At 39.6% G+C, this 23,020-nt stretch overlaps 1 protein-coding gene across 14 annotated transcripts in view; it reads right to left on the bottom strand.

Annotated features, from left to right (window-relative positions):
• Positions 1-23,020, bottom strand: part of Pam (peptidylglycine alpha-amidating monooxygenase) — a 265,814-nt gene that overhangs the window by 97,801 nt on the left and 144,993 nt on the right. For all 14 annotated transcript variants that reach the window (XR_003481650.2, XM_027397706.2, XM_035441157.1 and 11 more), the window contains 2 exons: positions 17,657-17,714; positions 7,626-7,713 (listed from right to left, as the gene is read on the bottom strand). Coding sequence is in view for 13 of the 14 variants with exons in the window: in XM_027397706.2 (XP_027253507.1) it covers positions 7,626-7,713; positions 17,657-17,714 (146 nt within the window). In the remaining variant the exon portion in view is untranslated. The remainder of the gene's footprint in view (positions 1-7,625; positions 7,714-17,656; positions 17,715-23,020) is intronic.

Below are 23,020 nucleotides of genomic sequence, written 5' to 3'. Positions count from 1 at the left end.
TAACGAGTGTGAAAACAAAATGGAGAAAGCAAAAAATGAGAGAGTCAAGAGAGATGACTTTTGTTGATGGAACAAAACAATTTCACCTTCTATGAACAAAAAATGGCATTAAGAGTTTAAAGAAGGGGCAACAATTAACATTTGAAACTAAGATGGTTCTGGGTTCTTGGGCCTTCCCTGTGGAGGCCTTTGCTCCTGTAATCCATGGGAAACCTTTCAGATGGCATGAATCTGTTCTGATTGCACCAGGCACTGAAGAGGGCAGTCCTGTCATGTTGAATCATCTCTATAAAGTATGAATGACTGGTAAAGCACTCCCCGCCTGTATCTGTTAAAGGCTATTTGAAACCTAAGGTTGCTTAGGTGAGGTGGGAATGATACCTTATCATTTCTTTTGGCTAAAATAATAAAACTCACGTCATCAGGTCTTGAAGGTAGATCTGCAAGGCTTTGTGGTGTTAGTGTTAATTGTCAATATGACAGGATCTGCAATCACCTAGGAAACAGGTTTCAGGCACAAATGTGTGGGCTTATTTCCGCCTCTAGGCATTCCCATGAGGGAATATTTTGATTAGGTAAACTGATGTAGGAAGGCTTATTTTAGCTGCCATGTACCACATCTGGGTGGGGATCCTGGATTACATACACAATGGATAAAGTGATGATCCCAGAGCTAGCATTCATCACTCTCTGCCTCTGATGTGGGCAGAGGCTTCCAGCTCCTACTGCCTTGACTTCCCTGCCCTATGGATGTTCTCTTGACCTGTGCATTGAAACGGATCCCTTTCCCGAGTTGTTTTTGTAAGGGACTTTTATTAGATCAACAGGAAAAGGCACTAATACAGGTAGGACAGAAATTCCAACTGGAATGCATTAGGTATCAAGCAACCATAGCTAGAAACTATATTAACATAAAGTTAGAGGTGGTTGGTTTTGTCTTTTTGTCTTTTTTTTTTTTTAAGAAACATACCATAATAATGAATGGCATGGATGGTAAATTGTCACCTTCCAAATTTGCACTGGCCGGAGAGTTAAAAGCCAAACATAATTAACTGCTTTAAAATCTATAGAATATTTCTGCCAATTCAGATAATCGTATGTGAACTTCAGTGCAGTAGTTATGCATTTGCATAGTAATTCAAAGAACACCTAATTAGAAAAGCTAAATAAGAGCGGTAGCAGCTTGATGAACAATATCAGAGGAACAGCTCCTGCAACCCCCTCACCCCAATCAGAGAGGCAATGAAGTCTGTAGGAACAAGTATGCAGCACAATTCCTCAGTCCAAGCAAAGCCACCCTGTCTATGGAGGCCACACCAAGCACTATGCATCACAGAGTTTACTCTTTCACAGCCTAATAGGGCAGGGCTAGAAGCCCTGTTTAAATGGGTGTGGTGTCACATGCCTTTGACCCCAGAATTCTGGAGACAAAGGCAGGCAGATCTCTGAATTCAAGGTCAGCCTGGTCTACAAAGTGAGTTCCAGGACAGCTGGGGTGGTTACACAGAAAAAGCCTGTCTTCAAAATCAATCAATCAAACAAACAAACAAAAAACCCCAAAGCAAAAAACAAAAGCCCCGGGACAATTACTAAGGCAAAATTTGAACCCAAGATACTTAATTATGTTTTCGGTATAATGTCACTACTTTAACTCAGATGATAGTCTTGTAGGGAAAGATAATCAAAATTACACAATATGTTTCATTTAAAATATTTATTTTATGTGTATGGGTGTTTTAGTGTGTTGAAGTAAAAAAGAATGTCTGATCCCTTGGAACTGGAGTCACCGACAGTTTTGAGCTGCCATTTGCAAGCTGGGAATTGAACCCAGGTCTCTGGAAGAATATCTAGTGCTCTTAACTGCTGACCTGTCTTTCTAGCTCCCCCAGCCTCGTGTGTGTGTGTGTGTGTGTGTGTGTGTGTGTGTGTGTGTGTGTGTGTGTGTTGGGGGAGGGCTGTCAAAATGCCCACAAGCATGGCACTAGTAACCCAGCTCACAGAGATCAGCCCGCCTCTGCCTCCCGAGTGCTGGGATTAAAAGTGCGCCACCGCCGCCTGGCTTCCAACTGTATTTTAACCAATGGATATATGTTTTCCATCCTACTACAATTCAGTTACAATATTAAGATAAAATGAAGTGGTAGGGTAAGGGTAGAGTTCTCGCCTATCTTATAAGAGGGCAAGCAAGGGTCCAGTTCCTAACATAACATAAGCAAGAGTACAGTGTTTAATCATAGCACTCTGAAGGTGGAGGCAGGAACAGGTTCCAGGTCAGCAAGGCACAGAGACCCTGCCTAAACAAACAAACAAATAAATAATGAATAAAGGGAAATAGAGACAGCTAATTCTAGTCCAGCAGATACTTGTGACAAAAGATTGGATTTAAATGCACATCATGTAGTGCCTAAAATGAAGGATGGTGTGAGTTTTGGAGGTTTGCTAATTTTGTTTTTGCTGAGAAGGATGTATTTGTCGAATTTTCAGAAGTTTCTTATGGCGGAAGAAACAAAGATGGCACCACAGAAACACTCTGAATGCTGCTGTATGGAGTGTTCCATGATGAGCATCCAGGATGCAGGAAAGCTGCAAAAGGCAGCGTAGGAAAATCCCCCTCTCAAACAACCGCTATGATGGAGAGGCAAGCAGCGGAACTATGGCCCTAGCTAGCAGACATCGCCACAGAGATAAAAAGACATTCAAATGAGCAACCAAGGGGAGTGTGTTACACATGGGCATATATATGCTCTAGCTACTTTTGTTCCTTCCTCTCATCAGCATCTGCCAGCCTGTGGAGAGGGTGGCATTTAAAAGGACACAGCAGGTGGTTAATAAATAGAAGCAGTTGAAAGGGATTTAAACTAATACTTCAGAGGATGGTGAGGCACTCTACTACTTGAGCCAGAGAATGATGCTAAGTTAGAACAGCTGGAAATGGTCTCCTTCAGCCAGCTGGGACTCTCCTTTTTAAAAAAACATCAAACAACTTGTAGAAGCCCTCTTTGATGTTTAAAGATGAGTTGGTCATAAGTATCACTAGGAATAGCTTAAAAATTAAAAATTAATTATAAGAACTAAAAATAGTTTTAGCTATGCACAGACAACCATGCTGAAGCAGGAAGCTGGACACTGAAAAGCCCACTAACTAACTCAGCCTAATATTTTGGTGGTTTGGGTCATGGAAACAAAGTAACAGATGCACAGGTAACATAAAAGTGTTCACATTAGCAGGGTACTGTGCAATATTTGATGTTTAAGTTGGGCTACACATCCGTATCCCCTGGAACATTCAAAACATTTATCAAACTTTTGAAACAACCCTCTACCTTCTTGATGTATACTGAGCATAATAATTATCTCAAGTCACTGTTCTCTACATTAGTATTTTGAAGACAAAGGTCTAAGTTTGACTTAAGTAGTTTAATCACCACATCACCATATTCTGCACTCCACAGAACAGATATTGCAGAACCCTACAATCACATATTTTAAAAAAAAGTACTCCAAGGCACAGAGATGGCTTGCCAGTTAAAGAGTACGTCCTGCTCTTACATGGTAGCCCATAAGCCCCGTAGCACTAGGCCCAGGGGATCCGACACTCTCTTCTGGCTTTTTGGGTATCATGCATAAGCATGGAATATGTACATGCATGTAGGCAAACACAGGCACACCACATAAAATCAACATAAATAAATCTTAAAAATGTAGTACTGCAAAATTATTACCCCAAATTCCAAATAACTTATTTAAATAAAAGCCATGATTCTTTTCAAATCTTGAAACTATCAGCGAGTAACTACTTATTACTTTGTAAAATTACTAACATAAAAATGAAGATGCAGTAATGTGTCCATAGAATAGAACTATGCAAATTTTATTTTCAGGGACCTATGTATTTACTAGTTATTAGGAGAGGTAGGTACATTTAAATGCCCCAGTGTTTATAATCTACATTTTCTTTTTATCCCTAAAAGAGGGGCTGGAGATGTGGCAAGGTGCAGAGCACTTGGTTAGGCTCTTACTATTGCCATCTCTGCTCCTGTCAGTCTTCTGCTATTCCTCACCATTGGTCCCTAGACGTGGCTAATTCTCTTCTGCATTAACGGGGTGTGTGCGTGGGGGGGGGGACTGGAGGTATTAGGTTACATGTGACAGGTACTCTGCCTTCTTTACATAGGTCATCAGAGAGGCTGCTTCTCCATCAGCTGGTCCCTATTTGCATCCTCCAGAGGTATGTTAATTTGGAATTGAGCACCAGGCCCACTCTAACTATAAAGAGACCACCCCACAGTATATTAAAAGGTTTGCATCAATGTATGCAATTTAAGTGCACATGCATATAATTAACTAGACACATTAACAGTGTGAGCCGCTAATTTGGAACGAGACACAAAAGACTAGAATGTGTGTGGAAGGGAAAAAAAAACTTTAAAATTAAAATGACTACATAATGAAAACTGCTTCATGCTGTGTCTACTATTTTCATGTAAACTTAATATAACTGTAAATATATTTTAATGAACAGTAGAAAGAGGCAATTACAAAGAGCAAAGGAGGGCAGCTCCACAGTGAAACATCATAGCAGCTCTTTGCCTTCATATTAAAAGTGCTGCCTGAAGACAGAGGGTGAATTATAACTTCATAATTTCAGCGAAAAATGTTTTCTATATTAAAGACACATTTGCCAATGAGCTGGCAGTGAAAACAAAACCTCGTGTGAAAAAGGCAATGGGCAGGGGAGGGCAGGGGAGGGCAGGGCAGAAGAGGATCTCACTAGCACACAGAAAACAGGAAATCCAAGCTTGACTGTAAATACACACACACACACACACACACACACACACACACACACACACACACACACCTTATTAGGTGTTTATATTTTGTAAAAAATAGCTTCATGCTCCTTGAAGATTTTTCTAGAGCATAAATTAATTATTGATACTAAGTATCAAAATCAGTAGAAATACACACTGAAAAACATATGCTAGTGCTGGAGTATATTTAAAAGCTTCTATCTTAGAGGTTGGGTAATAGACTTGCAAATTAAAATGAACTTGATAAATCTCATTGTCCAAATTTCAGAAGAAAACACAGAATTTTGGACACAGACGAGCTTTTGGTATCAGTGTGAGCCAGGTGGGAATAACAGAAGGCTAATGTTGGGACATCACAGACTACCTCCAGCGCTGAGACCGAAAGGCAGTGGGTGTGGGAGGTAAAAATGTTCTTTGAAGCAACCTAGGAGTTCAGCCCATGAAATGCCACGAATTCTAATTTTTTAAAGAGAGGAATGGAGCTTGCCAGATATTGGAGAGGAAATAATCTATATTAACTTTAAATGGAATGCATGGCTAGACTGTAAAGTCAAAGTGAGTGGGGCAGTTTTCCTTAATGCATGTCTTCTACTTTGCATATTGCAAAGCTCCCCTATCTACTTTCAAATGTTAAGTGAAGACTTTGGGGCTTGGTTAAAGGAAGATGAATACTAGCATCAATTATTTTCCTTGTTTTATGGCTACACAGTCAATTATTACAAATCTATAGATGAAATGGGAATGTAAACTACCAGGCAGCTATTTTAAACCACATTTAAAATGATACAGAATCCATGTTACATAAAATTCTAATTACTCAGCGTGCATTACACCAACAAAGCAAAGCAGATGTGTGCTTTAGGTGAGTCAACCTCCGAGCCAGCCTGAGTGCTTGCACTCACACGTGCACGTGTACACACACACACACACACACACACACACACACACACACACACACACGTACATCTCCAACTCTTGGGGGTGGGGTCTCGCCTTTCATGGTTGATTTACAGAAAGTATGCAATGTCTACTTACAGAATAATGGAATTTCAGCATAAAGGGGGTTTTTAGATTGACCTAGCATACATCTAAAATCAATAAACCAAATAAGCTAAGAGATCTCCACAGGGCATCCAGTGATGGGTTTGCTGCTTTTTCATTCTTTTCTGTTGTCTTTCACATACTAATTTTAGCAAACAAAATACACAGGGCAATCACCACACAATTCAACTTTCACTGATATTTTCTCAAAACCCCTTCCCCAACCAAATCTAGAAGTCTTAGCAGTATATTTTATATATAAAGTTTCAAAATAGCACACTTAAGAATACCAGTAAATATTGAAAGTAACAAAATTATGTGATTGCTTTGGCATTCCCTTGATATGAGAACAGCAGAGAACTTGCATCTTATATAAATTTTTAGCAATTAGAATCATCATAGCATCAGTCCTCCCAGGCAAGGTGAAGCCAAAGCACATATGAAAAGCTCACATTCTTTCTAGTTATTTAACAAATTCTAACCTAAAAGACTATACTGCTAATTACAGAAGGAATATTTTTAAAGCATACAAAGTAAAGGTGCGATCCGTAGAACGAGATTCAGAAAAGACTGTCAAAGAATAATCTTTCAATGTGGAATTGCAATCACAAAAGTTTACTAAAGAGATAAAGCAGTAATGCTGCTCTCAAAAGGTATTAACTGTGATTTTTCTGTTTCCATTTTTTTAAAAAAATATAAACCTAGTCACATGAGTTTGGTTCCTATGTGACATGCCATTACATCAAATAACTTAAGCCAACAACAAAAGCTTTGATGGCACGTGGTCCATGGAGATTTCCTCTAATTGCCTTGTGCTTTTCAGAGTTCCAAATACATATTACAATTGTTTATTATAAAAACGGCTAGAAAGCAGTTGCTGCAAGTCTCACAGCAGACTAATGAATATTAGGATACACTGAGAAAGGTCCATTGGTCTACATGATCGTGTAGGAGCAGGATGTCAAAACAAACCCCTTCTCGGTGCATGGCAAAAAGAGGCAATCATTCTGGACTGCTAAATATTTAACACTGATTCTGACTGTCAGTAAAAAAAAAAAAAAAAAGAGGCGTAGAAAGCATTGGTATTTTCAGATTGCACAGATCTTCAATAAACACTGAAGAACAAAATCAAACAGAAAAGTTCAAGACATAATTATAGCTAATTACATAGAACTTCCCCGAATCATCAGGTAATTAATAATGGTTTATTGATTAATCATGGCACAGTAGAAAGACTCACCAGAGCAATTAGAATCATTCCTAAAACTGTAATAAATACTTCAATAAACAGGAGATGGTATAGTCAAACTGAAAGGACTTGGACTTTGGAATCAGACATTTTAAGGTATGCCTGTGCTCCAGCCAGCTGATTCCTTGAATAAGTTAGTAAAGCTAACTTATTCTGGCTTCTTGTCTGTGAAGTCTGCATAACAACACTTGCTTTGCAGAGAAATTAGGACAAAGGAAGATTATGTAGCACAGTGTACAGGGTAACAGAGTCACCAATGACAGATTTGCCATGCTTTTTGGGTGGAAACATGAACGGACAAAAACTCATACCAAGAGTAGCAATAATCTCAATTTACATGCTTTATGGGGACATTTCATCAGTGACAAAGAGTGACATTCTGCACAGTGGATTAAATAATTATGATAGCCACATGATGCCAACGAGCTGTGTTGTTTACATGTTACTCAACTGTAAAATCCTTACAACTTGGTACCTGTAGAAAGCACAGGTATTCTACTGTGAGCCCCATCAGTCCTTACCAGTAACTTCCAGTGGAGGAAGGCATGTTGCATCCAAAAAGCAGCATATGATGGACAGTATCCATGCTGGCACGAGGCTTGAAGTCAACTGTCATGAGGAAATGATACAGAAAGGTGAGTATAAGGTATACATCTGTGTGGCACCATCAAAGGAGAGACTACATCTTTTAACAGCTTGGCTATCTATACAACTAAGACACTTTGATGCATCCATGAAAAAATGCCCTGATACCTGATACTCTTAAAGATGAGTATTAGCTAACAATTTGATGTAGGAATACAGTGAACTATCGCATATTAAAAAGAGAAAATAATAGTCAACAGGCTGGTGAAGATGGCTATTAACACACACACACACACACACACACACACACACACACACACACACACACACACACTTAAAAATGAAGTCCCCTTTAATGGGGTGAGTGTATTATGCAGGTATAATGTGAATGCTCCAGGCTATTTATTCGCATTCTATTTCCTTCCCACTCTTGACAGAGTGCTGTGTACCAGAAACATTGCACAATGGTGCAGTAAAGCAGAAGCCAGGGTGAGCAGTCAAAACATGAGCGAAGAGATTCACAGCATATCTATATCATGTACATAACAACACACCACCCACACAAACACACACACAGAGATTTTCCCCCAAACAAAAAAAGAAATATATGTGCAAATGTATCTTTATAAAGATATACAAGTAAAACTCCATCTGAGGTGAACCTTCACTTGTTAGAAGAATAGACACTTATGTAATGGCATGCCTCTTTTTCCCCCAAATTAGAGTGGAAGACACTACAATAAGCAAAAACCAATGCCGAATACACACACATTTTCCCAGTTGCATCATCAATGGATGACCCTGACCTTTGGCTCCCATTCAAGGAAGGGATTGCTGTCCCTCTGTCCTCACTGCAAATGCTACCTGTGATGTAGCAGCAGCGGTTCATATGCCACCAGTTCATACAAACATGCTAAGTTGTCTAATATCAAGTGTGTCTTAAGGTCCCTTTTGCCCATTTTTGTCTGTCTCCTAGACAAAACTTAAAAAGCATCATTAGTTGCTAAAATACATACTGAGGCACATTTATCAAATAAAAACATTCTGTACCAAACTGTGGCAGGTCAGACTAGCTGGCAGGTCAGAAAGCACAGGATGTGTGTACTCTGTGCCACCCTGACTGACAATTTTCACAGGAAACTATAAGCCTTTTGTGTACTGCATTGAAAATAAAAAAATTTAAAGCTTAAAAGCCAAATCTTGGGGCATTCATTCCACCATTTAAACAGCTAACAAAGAGGCGGCCCAGAACTCCCGATTTACTATAACCCGAGGCTCTGTTGTCTCTAAACAAAGAACACAAAGGAAGTGGGTTTGGGTATAAAGAATAAACTGAAAGTTGCTACAGCTCATAATTCATAGAAAAACACAGTTGGTGAGCAGGAGGAGCAGAGGCGGGAAAGGGCATCTGCCTGTACTGGGTGCTCTCACATGGAAGACAATGCTTCCTGGCTTCCTTCCAGAATCTTCCCAGGGACCTCTCTGGAACCTTTTGTGTCAGAAGCAAAATCATAAAAACTCTGAGGTATAAGCACTTGCCATGTATTTGTCTTTTATTCACTTAAATTTATTTTTGTGTAATATAGAATTAGTAATTTTATGTTTCATAATTCTCAAGTTGATTATATCCTTCTATGGACATGTCTACTTTTAAAACCATTTTATTTTTATTTGTATGTGTCTGTGTGAACATATACCATGTGTTTTTCAGCTGCCTACAAAGGTCAGTAGAGGGTGTGAGATCCCCTGGAACTGGACTTAGAGGTGGCTGTAAACTGCCCAATGTGGGTGCTGAGAATAGAACTCAGGTATTCTGAAAGAGCAGTCAGTGCTCTCCACTGCTGACCCATTATTCCAGCCAGTACCTTCTGTGCTAATCCTCCCTTCAAGAAAAAAAAAATGTAACTGTGACAATCCATGAAAGGTCTCTTGTACAACCTGTGTTGACTTCACCCCCTTACATTACCTTAGTAGGGCGCAGATAGTTTTCCTGCCATTGAATCAATGCTAGAATTTGGGTAACAAACCAAGAGAACTAAGTGTATTTTACTCTTAGTAATTAAGAATTAAGCTGTTAGTTCCCAGCAATTTGAAACTCAGGCATCAGTCAAACATTGAGGGTGGCACAGTCAGCAGAGATGGAACTGTGGCTCTTGGGAGCCTGCAGGCCCGGAGGGAGAGAGAAATCACTTCATCTGGAAGTCACTTACAGAAGAAATGCAGAGCTGTGGGGAAGACAGAAGTAGGAACTTTGGAGAAGGCTTGGGACAGAGAGACAGAGGAAGCCCTAACCTGTAAGGATTCCTTCAGAAAGCATCAGTTGACCTGTTTTATGTTAATGCTGTGAGGCCACTACCGAGGAACAATGCAAGAAACTACCTCTCCCCCTTTTATGAAAAAAAAAAAAAAAGGTGAGGCACCAGTAATGTCATAAAAAAAGATTCAGTTGAGGAGGGTCATTCATGAAGGCGATGATAAGCCTGGTCTTGGCTTTTTACAAGGAGAAGGAAAATGAGTGCCTAGGTGTCTACTTAAACTCGAAGACCCTCTGACACCCTCTGTTTAGTAAAGGGCAAATTCTCCAACCATCTATTTTACAAACTCACCCTGACACACTGTCCTAAGTCCTGCTTATTTGCTGTACATCAAACCTTTACTAGATACAAGTACAATTTTATTTCTAAGATGAGAAAAATCATTATTAAGCAGTGGCAAAAAAATTCCACAGTTCCTACACATAAAACTTATACTAAAACAAATAACCTTATTCTTCCCAAGTCATATATTCATCCAGAAATTTGAGATGTAATTTAAATGTTAAAGAAATTATGGGTACAAGGTGAAAAAAATAACGTTAACCATCTTTTTTTCCTATCTTAATGAAAAACTATATGTAAGTATCTTTATAAACTGAAATGAAAAATATCCCCAGCCAAAAAAGTCATATTGAAATGTAAATATAAGGCAAACAGCAGATGACTTACAATAATGTCACCCTTAGAAAACTCCATCTAAAGGCAACAAATGGGCAAGGAGAGTTTGACAGGTTCATTTCCTGGGCTGCTTTCACTCCTCCTTCCTATAGAGATACAGAGGCACCGCCCCTTGTGCAAAGGATTAAAATCCACTGAGCAAAAGGCATACACATGATTCTGGAGCTCTCAACAGAACAAGAGCGAAGTTTACAAAATTACGATTATATCTTCAGAGAAATGGCTCCTTTCCCCCTCATCCCCTGGTGTCCTGTTGTATGCCAAAGAAAGAAAGGATGCCAGGGGAAAGGAGGGGGAGGCAATAAAGAAAAAAGTGTCATGTGAGTGTACTGTTCCAGCAGGCAGTGACAGATCGATGAGAACACAGCCTCGTGAGAATGTAAGGGAGTATTATAGCTGATTAGATAGCAACTGCCATCCGTCTTCCAGGTGGGCAATAAGATAGCGGCCGTTTACTTCGAAATGATGCTAACAGTGAAGATCACTTGATGTCCATGAGCAGGGAAAATTGTAAGCGCCCAGGTAAGCCCTGGGAACTAAACACTTTGGAAAGAAAAAGACCTCTAAGTAGTAACTCCGACACATCAATGAAGGGAGAAAGGTGACAGGGAAATGCACAGTAGGAGGGCTCCCCAAAGGGCGATGTCAACCAAACTGATAGACAATAGTATGTGTGGGAAGAACATTAAGAAGACGACAATGAGTTCTATTTCTGGAGTTCTAAGCACAGTCTGTTCTAACTGCAGGCAGTTCTAGGGATTTATGGCTTCTTGTAGTTAGCATCAGACTGCAACCAGGACCATATACATTTCTAAGACTGGGACCTGGGAGAAATTTTCATTGAACCCTTGTTTCTCTCTCCACTTTTCTTTCCAAGCGGATTTCCAAGTCTAGGTCTACACGTCAAATTGAATGCATCAAACTCACGATGTGGAAACTCTGTGCAGAACACACTCAGCCTAGTGGAGGAAGCAGCGACCTGGAAGATATCCATGTACATATAAACAACACTGTTCTAAATAGAAATGGTTACCTTACCCTATTTTGCTCAGGTCATGCATTTGAGGAAAACAACCAACCTTGGATATTTATTTACCTATGGAGTGTGTGTGTGTGTGTGTGTGTGTGTGTGTGTGTGTGTGTGTGTGTGTGTGTAAAACTGTTGGGATACCTGTTCCTAAGGTTTCCATTTCTTCCCAATGGAATGATTTGGTATAAACAAATTGCTTTAGTATCTTATTGATATTACTAGATGCTGTCTAACAATTTTCTTCAACAGTATTTCTCAATCTATGTTATATTTATGAATTACCCATGGAGTTTGTTAAAACAATGTAGGCTTGGGTTTAGCCTGGTGGTAGAAGGCTAACCTATCAAAGCCACACTTTAGTGGCTGGCTATATTCTACTATGTATGCATACTCAGCTTTTGGTTAACTACTTTTAGCTAATTTCATGTTGCCTTCATCTTTTAGCTTTACAGAACAAAATCAGATTTCTTCGAACATTTACAGATAAACATTGAGATTTCCTAATTGCCCTATGAAGAGATTCCTAAAGCAGTATACTAGGTCATGTCATTTTTCTGGATGAACAGTAGCTTTTGACTAAGTCTGTATCTACGATTAAGGATAGGTACACTAGATGAGAGTCAGCAGCCAGAGGCATTTTCTGCCAAGCCTGACACATTGAGTTTGATCCCTCGAACGCATATGGTAAAATGAGAACTTCCAGAAGCTGCCCTCTGACCTCCACACTGCACTATGGCATCTTACCCCTCAAATAAAAAAGGGAAAAAATTAAAATGATGCATCATATTAATATTCTAGTGATTCAAGTCATGTTCAACAGAGACTGGGGAATTGTACAGCCTAAGAAACTGAATAGTATGAGATACTATTGAAAAAGAAGGCCTCCAGTTCTTACTATTACTCCCTTAAGCATTTCTTCCTATAGACAAAATAAAGATTATACTTCAAAACTGCTGTAGGGAACTGAAGACGGTTTGTTCTGAATTGTAGGGTATAATGAACCTTAATGCTCATAATATTGCAGTTGAGGGGAAAAAAAGCACAACTGTAAAGATCTCTCAGCACTACAGGTCTGTATGTGAGAAGCCTGAAACAGACCATTGGTGATCTTTTGCCAGCTGCCCCATAACACAGGGCAACACTGCAATAAAGAAGCTTCTCACTGAAGGTTTGTAAGCAGCAAGCTTAATAGAGAGTTGTCATTACCTCTTGCTAAGAAGGACAATGATGTGCACTTTATAACGAATCTGTTCCATAGTTTATGAGGGCCCTCAACTGCTGTTGGAGAATTAACCGAGAAACACATTGACCATAAATTGCAAATGGAATAATCCCGATGAATGAACAGAGAAAGTCCAGTATAAAGAAGGAAGTAAACTTCCAGATGACAGCCCATTCTAAATTGCCTTTAATGGTAATAGGAGAATGAACCAAAGGATCAATAAATAGATTTTATCAGCCAAGCTGTAAGACAGAAAACAGTATAAGCATCATTAAGCTCTATTTTTTGTATGCTATCCTTTTAGTGGTCCCACATCCATTTCCTACAAAATGAAATCTACATTCCTGTTCCAGCCTTGAAGGCTATTCATAACAGTGGGTCATTTCCTACATCAGACCGCAACATGCTAACACCCTACAGACCCTCTGCACTCTGTAAGACAACCTAGCTCCCCAGATGCTACACCTACCAACAACATTCTTCACGTGGTACCTCTGCCAGACACGCATTTACATCTTATAAAGCGTGGTTCTCAATCTGTGGGTCTGGAGCCGGGGGTGGAGGGGTTGGGTTGGGGGTGGGGGGAGGGGGGGGGGCGTGCTTGTCAAAAGACCTTTTCACAGGGGTCACATGTTAGATATCCCGCATATAAGACACATTATGAATAACAGCAGCAGCAGAGGTACAGTTAAGAAGTAGCAACAAAAATAATTTTATGGCTGGGGGTCACCACAACATGAGGAACTGTATTAAAGGGTTGCAGCATTGGGAAGGTTGAGAACCTCTGTCATCAAGGCACTAAGAGTGAAGTCTCTCTTCCTCACAAGTAGATGTGGCTTGAAGAGAGCAGTGTGGTAACCAGTCCCTCATTGTACAGCCAGACACGGAGAAGCTGGGATTGGAAGGCAGTGGTCTAGCTGGAACTCACTATTAACCACTTGAATATTGTTGCCCACAGCTGTGTTCAGTGAGTTTCTTGGTGCTCATCCTGGGCAGCCCCAGTGATACTCCTCGCCCCTGTCTATATGCAAACAGGACAAGTTTTCAGGCCTCAGGCCGTGCTCAAAACTTGCTCATTTTCCTCTTGGGAATGTCCCCAGGTAGACTATACTATTGTATCTAAGTAATGACATCCATTCCTACACTTAGATTTAAAATGTAGTCAAATGGTTCCTACTTCTACTCATACACTTCTTCATTAGCCTAGCAAAGTCTAGGAACTACTTGATATAGTGATGTCAGAAACATGGCTGTTTTGGTGGCTAAAAAAATTGAGGGCATTCAAAAGTACTGCGAGAAAAGGTTCAGTCACAATGTTTACTTCATGATTCTATCTGAGGAAATGAGGTCTGTCCACTCACTGGAGACTACTTGCATCTCGCACTTTGTGTTAGCAATGGTAGCTTTCACCAAACAACACCAATAGCAAACTGGGAGAGCTCCTGATGGTGCCTGCTGGAAGACTCCCAGTGGTCACCTGTGAACCACAAGGCTATATGCACTTTACACTGGATAAAATTCTAGTAAGAAAGGAAAAGATATCCAGTCACCTGTTTGAATCAGGAAGGTCATAATGACACATATGGGCACACATGCCTCTGTTTACTGCTGTCAAAGCCATAAAAATGTGCATCCAAGCACTGCATTTGCTAGACCTTGGGTTTTGCTGGCACAGTATCTGGTGGGTGTACAGCACCACTAAAATCAGACCATTTCAGTAGTTCTCACCTCAGCATAAATGCTGTGTAAGAAAAGTCACACTTGGAAATACTCTATCCCAATAGTGCAATTCTCTAATAGTTGCTTGATAATCAATGCAAAGGGCCCAAGAAAAACAGAAGATTAGATTCATTTCATTTTTTTTTCTAAATTCAGCTACGTTTACCTCATTTATACAGGGTTATCTGACAGGTAGGGAACTGTCACCATTCACTAAGGAAAAGACACATTTATTTACTGGTCATCCATGTGAGGGAAAGCAAGTGGATGAAGATGACAGTCAAATTTCTTGGCTGAGTGAGCTGCTGTCACAGCCAATTCCTCTGAGTGTCTGTAAAACGCCTTGCAGACAGCAGCACAGTTCAGTGGTCAGACGCAGAGTCCACCTCAACTCTGTCCATGCACATCTCCAACTTCTTGATGTCAACAAAAGCAATGTTCCAGGAAAAGCTCTAATTTTGTCCAAATATAAAATTCCATATCATCATTAGAGTGAGTGCCCACTTTGATTCTAATTTATTATTTCAGTATGAGTCTAAAGCTACATTAGAGATGTACATGAATTTCATCATGATGGGCGTGGTATTTCTCACTCATGATTATGCATATTTTAAAAATGAGTTAAGTCACAAAAACATAAATATTAAGAATTATGAATTTATTGTATAAGAGTATGTATATGTGGGGTACTGCATATGTACACATATGCACGTAGAGAGCACTGTCCTCAGGGGCCATCCTAAGAAAAGAAAGAGCAAATAGAGCTGCTAATACCTATACTTAAAATAAATAAATAAATAAATAAATAAGAAAATCCAGCCTAGTCTTGTAAAAGAGCCTTAGCAGATCTGACTTATCGGGAGAGATAAATTTTGAGATTGAGAATCTGGAACAAGGCACAAGAAAGTACAGAGATGATCTGGCATCAGACCTCCTTAGAATGGGTTAGCTCTAGCCAACACACAACCACAACGCCTACGTTGGGACTCTGAGGTTCATCTAGTCCCCTGTCCAACATGCACTGTTGGCATAAAGTTCCTTCTAGGACTTCTGCCTGTGTGGAAACGGTCAGTTGGCGCTATCAGTCGGCTTTCCATTGTATACTTTGAATGGCACCACTAATGAATGCTGGCGACAGGCGACCTGCTGGGCAGCACACCCAAAGACTCACATTCATAGAAACCGTCTTTCCAACAGGTAAGAAAATCTGTAGCATGCACGCGATCCTTGCAGCAATAAAAAAGAAGGAGTACTAAAAACGTTAGGATCCTAGAAGACCATGTAAGGCCTTGGAGCTAGAAGTGGTTTTATCTTAGAAGAGAGATGACTACAAAAATAAAAGGAATGTTAGCGCCCTGGTGCGAGCACAGAGCTTCAGGAGTATTCAGTTGCTTGACTGAATACATTTACTTGTACTTCACAATTTCAAGTTATGTGAAAGTAAACACATTGATATTACCACAGCAGTAACACATTCCACACCATATTTATAGTTCTTAGAATGACCAGCCCTGAAACCACCCACTTCTCACAACCTCCGAAAACAACGCAGTCACTGTCAATGTGAAAGAAACCCTTAATACTGCTGTGACCTATGACAACTGTATTTACACAGGTGTGCAGGACGGCCTTCTCTGTAAAGCCAGTGTGAAATGGGAGGAATAAACAGAGAAGACATAACACCGTGGAAGAAAAAATATCCATTTGATAGGTAAATATTTTTCTCTCCTAGGCTGCCAAACACAAGGCTATGAATGGATATATTTTAAGTTACATTTGGGGTTACTTTAAAAAAAAAAACCCAAACCTATAATTAGGATCTTAAATTGCTTTCCTATTTTTAAAGTGACTCAGTTTAGCCTTGGGGAACCCTGCCTTTCCTAATCCTGTTCTGGGTAATGTCCAACTACAACACCCAAACCCCTTCAGGCAATGTTCAGCCTGTCACGGTGTTATTCTCCTTCTCGGAGATCAACTACTGAGCAATTCTGTACAGAGAGTGTTGTTATAGGTTGTGTTCTGTCATTGTTATTGCAGCCAGAGTGCAGAGGAAAAAAAAAAAAAAACTACATGCAAATCGTTCCGGCTTTGCAGGCCTATAATGGACACTCCTGCGGGAAGCACCTCAGGAAAATTCATTCTCCAACTGCCCCATGGCTACACTGCACACATTTTACTAGTCACATAACAGTCATTGCAGGCAACCCACTTGAAAATTAGTTGCATGGGACCAAAGCACAACTCTCATTACCCTTAACTTCCTAACATCAACATTTTAATCCAGAAAGAAAAGCAGAAAACAAAAAGGGGGAAAAAAATAAAGAACATGAATCATTTGTCAATCACATGCCTTCCCTAAATAGTAAAAGTCTGTCATAGGGGATTCTTAAATTTAAACAAGCTAGATGGAGACAGATGGTGCTTTGCCACTTCTCCTAGGTGACTGAAAGACACATCTGGGAAGGACCTGTCATTTAAGTCCCCTTAGTCTATGGTGCAAATAAAAGAATGGGTGCCCCTTCTCTTCCCCATTCTCTCTTCCTCACTCTCCCTCCTTTTTTTTCTCTCTGCACTCTCTCCCTCTTTCCTTTCTATTTTTTTTCACCTACCTGTCTGATGGGTAAAATATTACACTTCCCAATGTCGGTTCTAAGAATAGTCTATTGATAAAACGAACCATCAGGTAAACAGTGTTATTGAGTGCAGGGGAACTAAGAATCCAGCTACAGACAGAAAGCCAATACTGTACAAATGGGACCACATGGCACTGGTGACCACTGACATCTGCACCAACTCCTTAGCTACCACACTCGAGACTCTCTCCGGATACAGTTTGTAATCTCGTCTCCAGCGGCTGCCTGCAGTTTCTTTTCCCATTAGGCATGATGAATGCATTTTGGAAACTGACAGTAGAAGATTAATACACTCATAAGCACCGAAGAGAACCTTTTACTGATTTCAAATCGCTGTTCCCCTGTCCCCCACTATCCAAAGGATACTTACTCACGAAGGCTTCCTCATCCACAGGCAGACGCATGGACATGCAGAAGTATGTGTCAGACTATTAAAAAGAGAAACATACAAAATCCATTTTAGATGACTTAAGAAGAAGACGGAGATGTTAGCTATTAAATAACACGACCTCTAAGAGCGAAGGGGAAGTTCTCCAGTGAGGTGAGAATGCCCGCTGAGGGCTGGGTAGCATGTTATTAGAAAAGCTGAGTCTTAATAACTTAGAGATGCTACAGTGTTTTATACCGCTTTCATAAACAATTTTGAGACCTGTTTACAAGGGTCATCATCAAGAGTGATATTTCTAACATGCTCAAAGTTAGAAGGCAACATTGTAGACACTTTCCTAAAAATATGGAATACACATCTGATTTGAAAATAGTATGAGGTAGTTATGATCTTTTTTCCTATTTGTGAAATTAAGTAATTTCCTTTATCATTTTACATATACCACAAACACTAATGACCACATATATTAATAGCAAGGTTGGCTTTGGATATCATATTGCATATAGTTATTCTCTTATTTTAAATTTTCATGTCATTCATTGAAGAAATCAACCTCATCTCAAATTAGTCTTCCTTTGCCAGTAATTGTTCTTTTATGGAAATGGTCCCTCTTCCTGCTTCAATATCACATACAGTAGCACTAAACCATTCCATGAGCCAGGTGTCCCGGTGCATAATACAGCCCCACCTACTCCGGAAACCAGCCAGGGGGACTGAGCCCAGAAATTCAAACCAGCCTGCACAACATAGCAAGACCCTATCTCCAAACAACAAATTCAAGAAATGAAACAAGAGAGAGTGAGTGGTAAAAGCTTGAGCTTGAAGACAGCAGGCCTATGGAGAAGACCTAGCTGGAAATCTGTATGCCGTGAAGTGTGCAGTATCCTTGATGATGCCGGGGTAGCTGCACTGAGTTAATAATTCATACTTCATACATTACTGTTGCAAAGTGCTAGAATCAACAGACCCCAGCAACGTGGATACAGATTATCCAAGTGTCTCTAAACGTACAGTTAGCAGCTACAAACCATGCATTGAATCTAATTTTTAACCTCTGTCTTAGGAAACAAAGAGGCTGGGATACATAAAAAAGCATCGTAAAATCTGAAAGATTACAAAGACATGGTCCAGTCATCGTTACTACTACTTTTCTTTATAACATTCTTTTTTAGCTGAGAAAATAGTTCCAGTTCTTCAAATCTCTTTTAGAAAATATGTAGTGAAATTCTACTACAAGTTGCACAGGAGGCTAAGTCACAAAAAAGGTTGGAGCAATGAACTTTGTATATAAGACTTAGGAGATATGCACACAAAATGGTTTCTAAATATCTGAACGAACAACCCTGTCTAAAATTATTCATAAATATTTTGTGATAAAATTATTCATCAATACTTTACCACTATTTTAAAAGTAGTAACCCTGATATTATTTTATATTTGAACATCATGGGAAATACAAAAATTAGAACCTATATTTTTTGTGTCTCCTATAAACCCTGCTGCTATTTCTAGAATTATACTTATTGTGTATCAAGCATGACATTAGTGTTTTCCTTCTATTGTGTTTTTAAAGCAATCTAAAATGGTAGACAGACATGGTCACCCCACTTTACACTTCATAAGGAAAATAATGAACATTTGTGGAGATCTTACTGTGTGTCACCAGCTTTCATAATTGGCTCCTTTCAACCTCAAAATGCACTGCTATATCATACGTGCTGTTATTCTCCCCACTTTACTGACAGGGAAACTGAGGCAATCCAAGGTTTAACACCTCTGCAAAGATATTCTAGCCATGTTCTCTGGAGCTCTCTTTTCAACTATGTATGGCTTTAGCCTTTGAAAACTTCAGGTTCTCTGATTGACACCCACTTAGCTTTCAGGCTATGCCCTCCTGCCTAGGGACAGTGCCGTCCACAGGAGGCTGGGCCCCTTCCAAATCAAGCACCAGCCAAGCCAGTCTCTTTCAGACATGTCACAGTCCAATATGACCATGCAACTCTCCATTGCCAGGAAGAGTGTTCTTCCATTGTTTGCACTTGAGTTCTCACCATAACCTTCCTCAGCGGTCAACTGTGACCTGGAAGTGTAGGCCAAATAAAAGTTTTCTCTCAGAAAGAAACAAAGAAAGAAAGAAAGAAAGGAAGGAAGGAAGGAAGGAAGGAAGGAAGGAAGGAAGGAAGGAAACTTAGGATTCTAAGTTCAAGTCCACATAAAGATATCTAAGAGACTCCATAAAACACCAACACAAGTTTCATAGCTAAACCCTGCACCTCTAGGATGACACCATCATCTTTTAAGATGTGTGCGTCACTCTGCAAACAAAAATTATTGTCTGTACTAGCCTAACATTAGTACATAGGGTTAGGACCCTGGATGCCTATTAAAACAGTTACTTTGCAAAGGTTCCAACTCTACTTTCTAGCTATGCCTCTTAATATGTAGGTCACCTATCTCAAACATTCTTTCTATGTTCAAGGAACACTGCTCAGCTCCTGGTGCCCCACTCTGGCCCACAGTAAGGCAGCCTGTAGTAAACATACAAAAAGCCCCTTTCTCCTCCCCGTCGTGCCAATGAACAAACCCAGGTGTTGTATTCACAGAGCCAAACCCTTTACATAATCATCAGCACACCCCAAACGTAAAAGGTTGCTCCTTTTTGTCCTGGCAAGGTTCATTCAGTTCACAGTGGATAAGCTTCCCTAAGCAGAGAGTCCCTACTGAATAAAATCTAGCCTTCTCACTTGAACCCGTGTCAGGACTCAGAAACCCACAAGGACAGCAGCTGGGATCTGAACATAGCTCATCTAACACGTCACTGATAATCCAATGTGACAAATGATGACTTAAAAGCAAATACAGTAGCAAGAGCACATTAAAATATTAAGCATGTATTTATATCTGAAACCCCAAAAGAGTGGGATGAAATGCAAATGAAGCCAAAATTCCTTGTAATTTGGAAAAATTGCTGGTTTTACTTTTTTGTTGTAATTCAGTTCAAGTTACTGTTAGAATAGAAAAGTTATTGAGTTAAATGAATACATTAAATTGTGTAACCTGACTTTCTTGATAAAAGCCAGAAGCAAAACCTAAATGCATGAAGATTATATATACAATATATAGAAAAATATATAGAATACATGGAAAAATATATAGCGAATACATATACATATATATATATAGAGAGAGAGAGACACACAGAGAGAGAGAGAAATAGAGAGAGAGAGAAATAGAGAGAGAGAGGGAGAGAGAGAGAGAGAGAAGTGCTGTTAATATCAGATCCATGCTGCGTCGATTTTAAATTAGAAAAACTTGGGAATGTCTTTCTCTTATGAATTTACATTTTAGATTATAATTTTTTCCCAATGAAAATGTGTAATTTCAGCTGGTTACAGTTAATCACAAAGATGATAAAGACAGGAAAGGAAATGAAGTATGCGGGAAGAAAGAGCGTAAGGAGAGACAAAGGAAGGAAAAGAAAAAACTCAAGTGGGCAGAAGACAGGCATCTTACTCAATTGTTTTGGGAGGGCAAAGTCTGTAAAGAGCCCAGCATCAGTGCCAACCCTGAACCACCACAGTCTGATGTGCAATCTACTTATGCCCCAGTTTTAAGATAAAGAATAATTCCTGTGTGGAGAAAAGAATATACAGCTTTCCCTAAAATTGAGCACATTTAAAAACACAATATAGTAAATCAATTATTCGCCTTCAGCCAAAAGCTCTGAAAACCACACAGTTCAATAAAATCGGAGAGAGCTCTAAAAGGAACAGGGGAGGGGAGTTGGAATATTTTGTTACCACAACATGATACTAGAACTGAGGGAAAAATCCAAAATCTACATGAAGACTGCACCACTTTAAAGGTGCAACTGGACAGACAGAGGACGACTCATGGGTGTTGCCCGTGGTCTTGAGGTTTGCAGAACATGAGTGCACATATTCTTTCAATGTTACTCATTTTAGCCTCATAAGTGTGTTGTGAGTAGACTTAGCAGACAGTGTACCTCTATTTTTTAACAGCTATCTTGCTGACCCACTAAGGCTGCCCAAGTAGTTAATGTCATAATGAAGTTAAAAGCCTTTCTAGTTTATGCCTGAGGACCATCAGAGACAATGAGGTATAGTTCTCGTCATTTTCATTGCATTAAACGTTAATTTATTTAAATTTGTGACTGTGACCAGCCCTTAAGAATCTCACAACTCTACTTTTTATAAAGACTGAATTGTATATTCAAATAAAATTAAATTTCTTCATAAGTAAATGAGTAGTGTTTTTTGGTGTTTTTATTCCTGTAAGTGTAACTTTCTGGAAAATGGTATATGTCAAACTCTTGAAAATTTATGTTGGTGATTATAATTCTTTTTCTGAAACACATTAATGCTGTAGTAGGTCACCAATAATGCATATACTTAAAGCTAAAATCCCATGCTGTAAGCAATACTCTGCCTTGATGTTAGCATTATGTGTCTTCATGTACTATGATCAATGCAGTGTCCAAGCCACTTTTCATGAAATACCACACCTGCTGAAGGCAATGATGCAACACTATTAAAGGAAGAGAGTGAGTGCCAAGGGGTGTGGTGGCTCACACTCGGAATCCTCGCACCCATGACCCTGGAGACAAGAGGACTGCCAAAACTGTGAGGCCATTCGGGACAGCTGAAATGAGTAGCATAGCAAAATCCTTCTCACAATATATGAACAGATGAATAAATAACATCATATCTGTGCTGTAATAAATTATTATACCACTGATATGGCCAAGAAAGACAATTATGCTTTTTAAAATGATGAACACTAAGAACACTTTTTAAAAAGTATCTTTATTTTATAGCCTTTACTGGTCAACAACATTAAAAATATTTCAAATAATTAGGGTCAAAGTGGTGGCTCAGTGGGGAAAGGGACTCAACGTTAATTCTGACAGCTTGAGTTCAATCCCAAGATCCACCTCGTGGCGGGAGAGGGATAACTGCCAAATATTTCTCTGACTCTCCCAAGTTCAGCATGGCGCACACATGCCCACATGAGGCACCCAGGCACACATACATACACAACATACACAAACATACAAAGGCAATAAAAACTTCAAATATTTTATGGACTATGTCAGAATGTAGCCTATGACACTCTGTGAAGGGGAAAACATTTATTGGGTCTATTGTTTCATTTTGAGACTTTTCCATCTCAGCTATTTACCAAGAACACCACTTTCAAGATGGAAAACTGAAACTGAGGAAGATGAATAACTTGATTGCAGGAAAAACAACTATCTAGTCTTGGTAAAATAAAATTCATATCTAGTTTAGTAAAGAACTCTTCTTTACAGTATGGAAAGAGAAG

The sequence above is a fragment of the Cricetulus griseus genome, chromosome 2, assembly GCF_003668045.3.
Source record: "Cricetulus griseus strain 17A/GY chromosome 2, alternate assembly CriGri-PICRH-1.0, whole genome shotgun sequence".
Classification (NCBI taxonomy): Eukaryota; Metazoa; Chordata; class Mammalia; order Rodentia; family Cricetidae; genus Cricetulus; species Cricetulus griseus.
The sequence above is the reverse complement of the archived record's forward strand: the minus strand, read 5'-3'. Positions and strand labels throughout refer to the sequence as shown.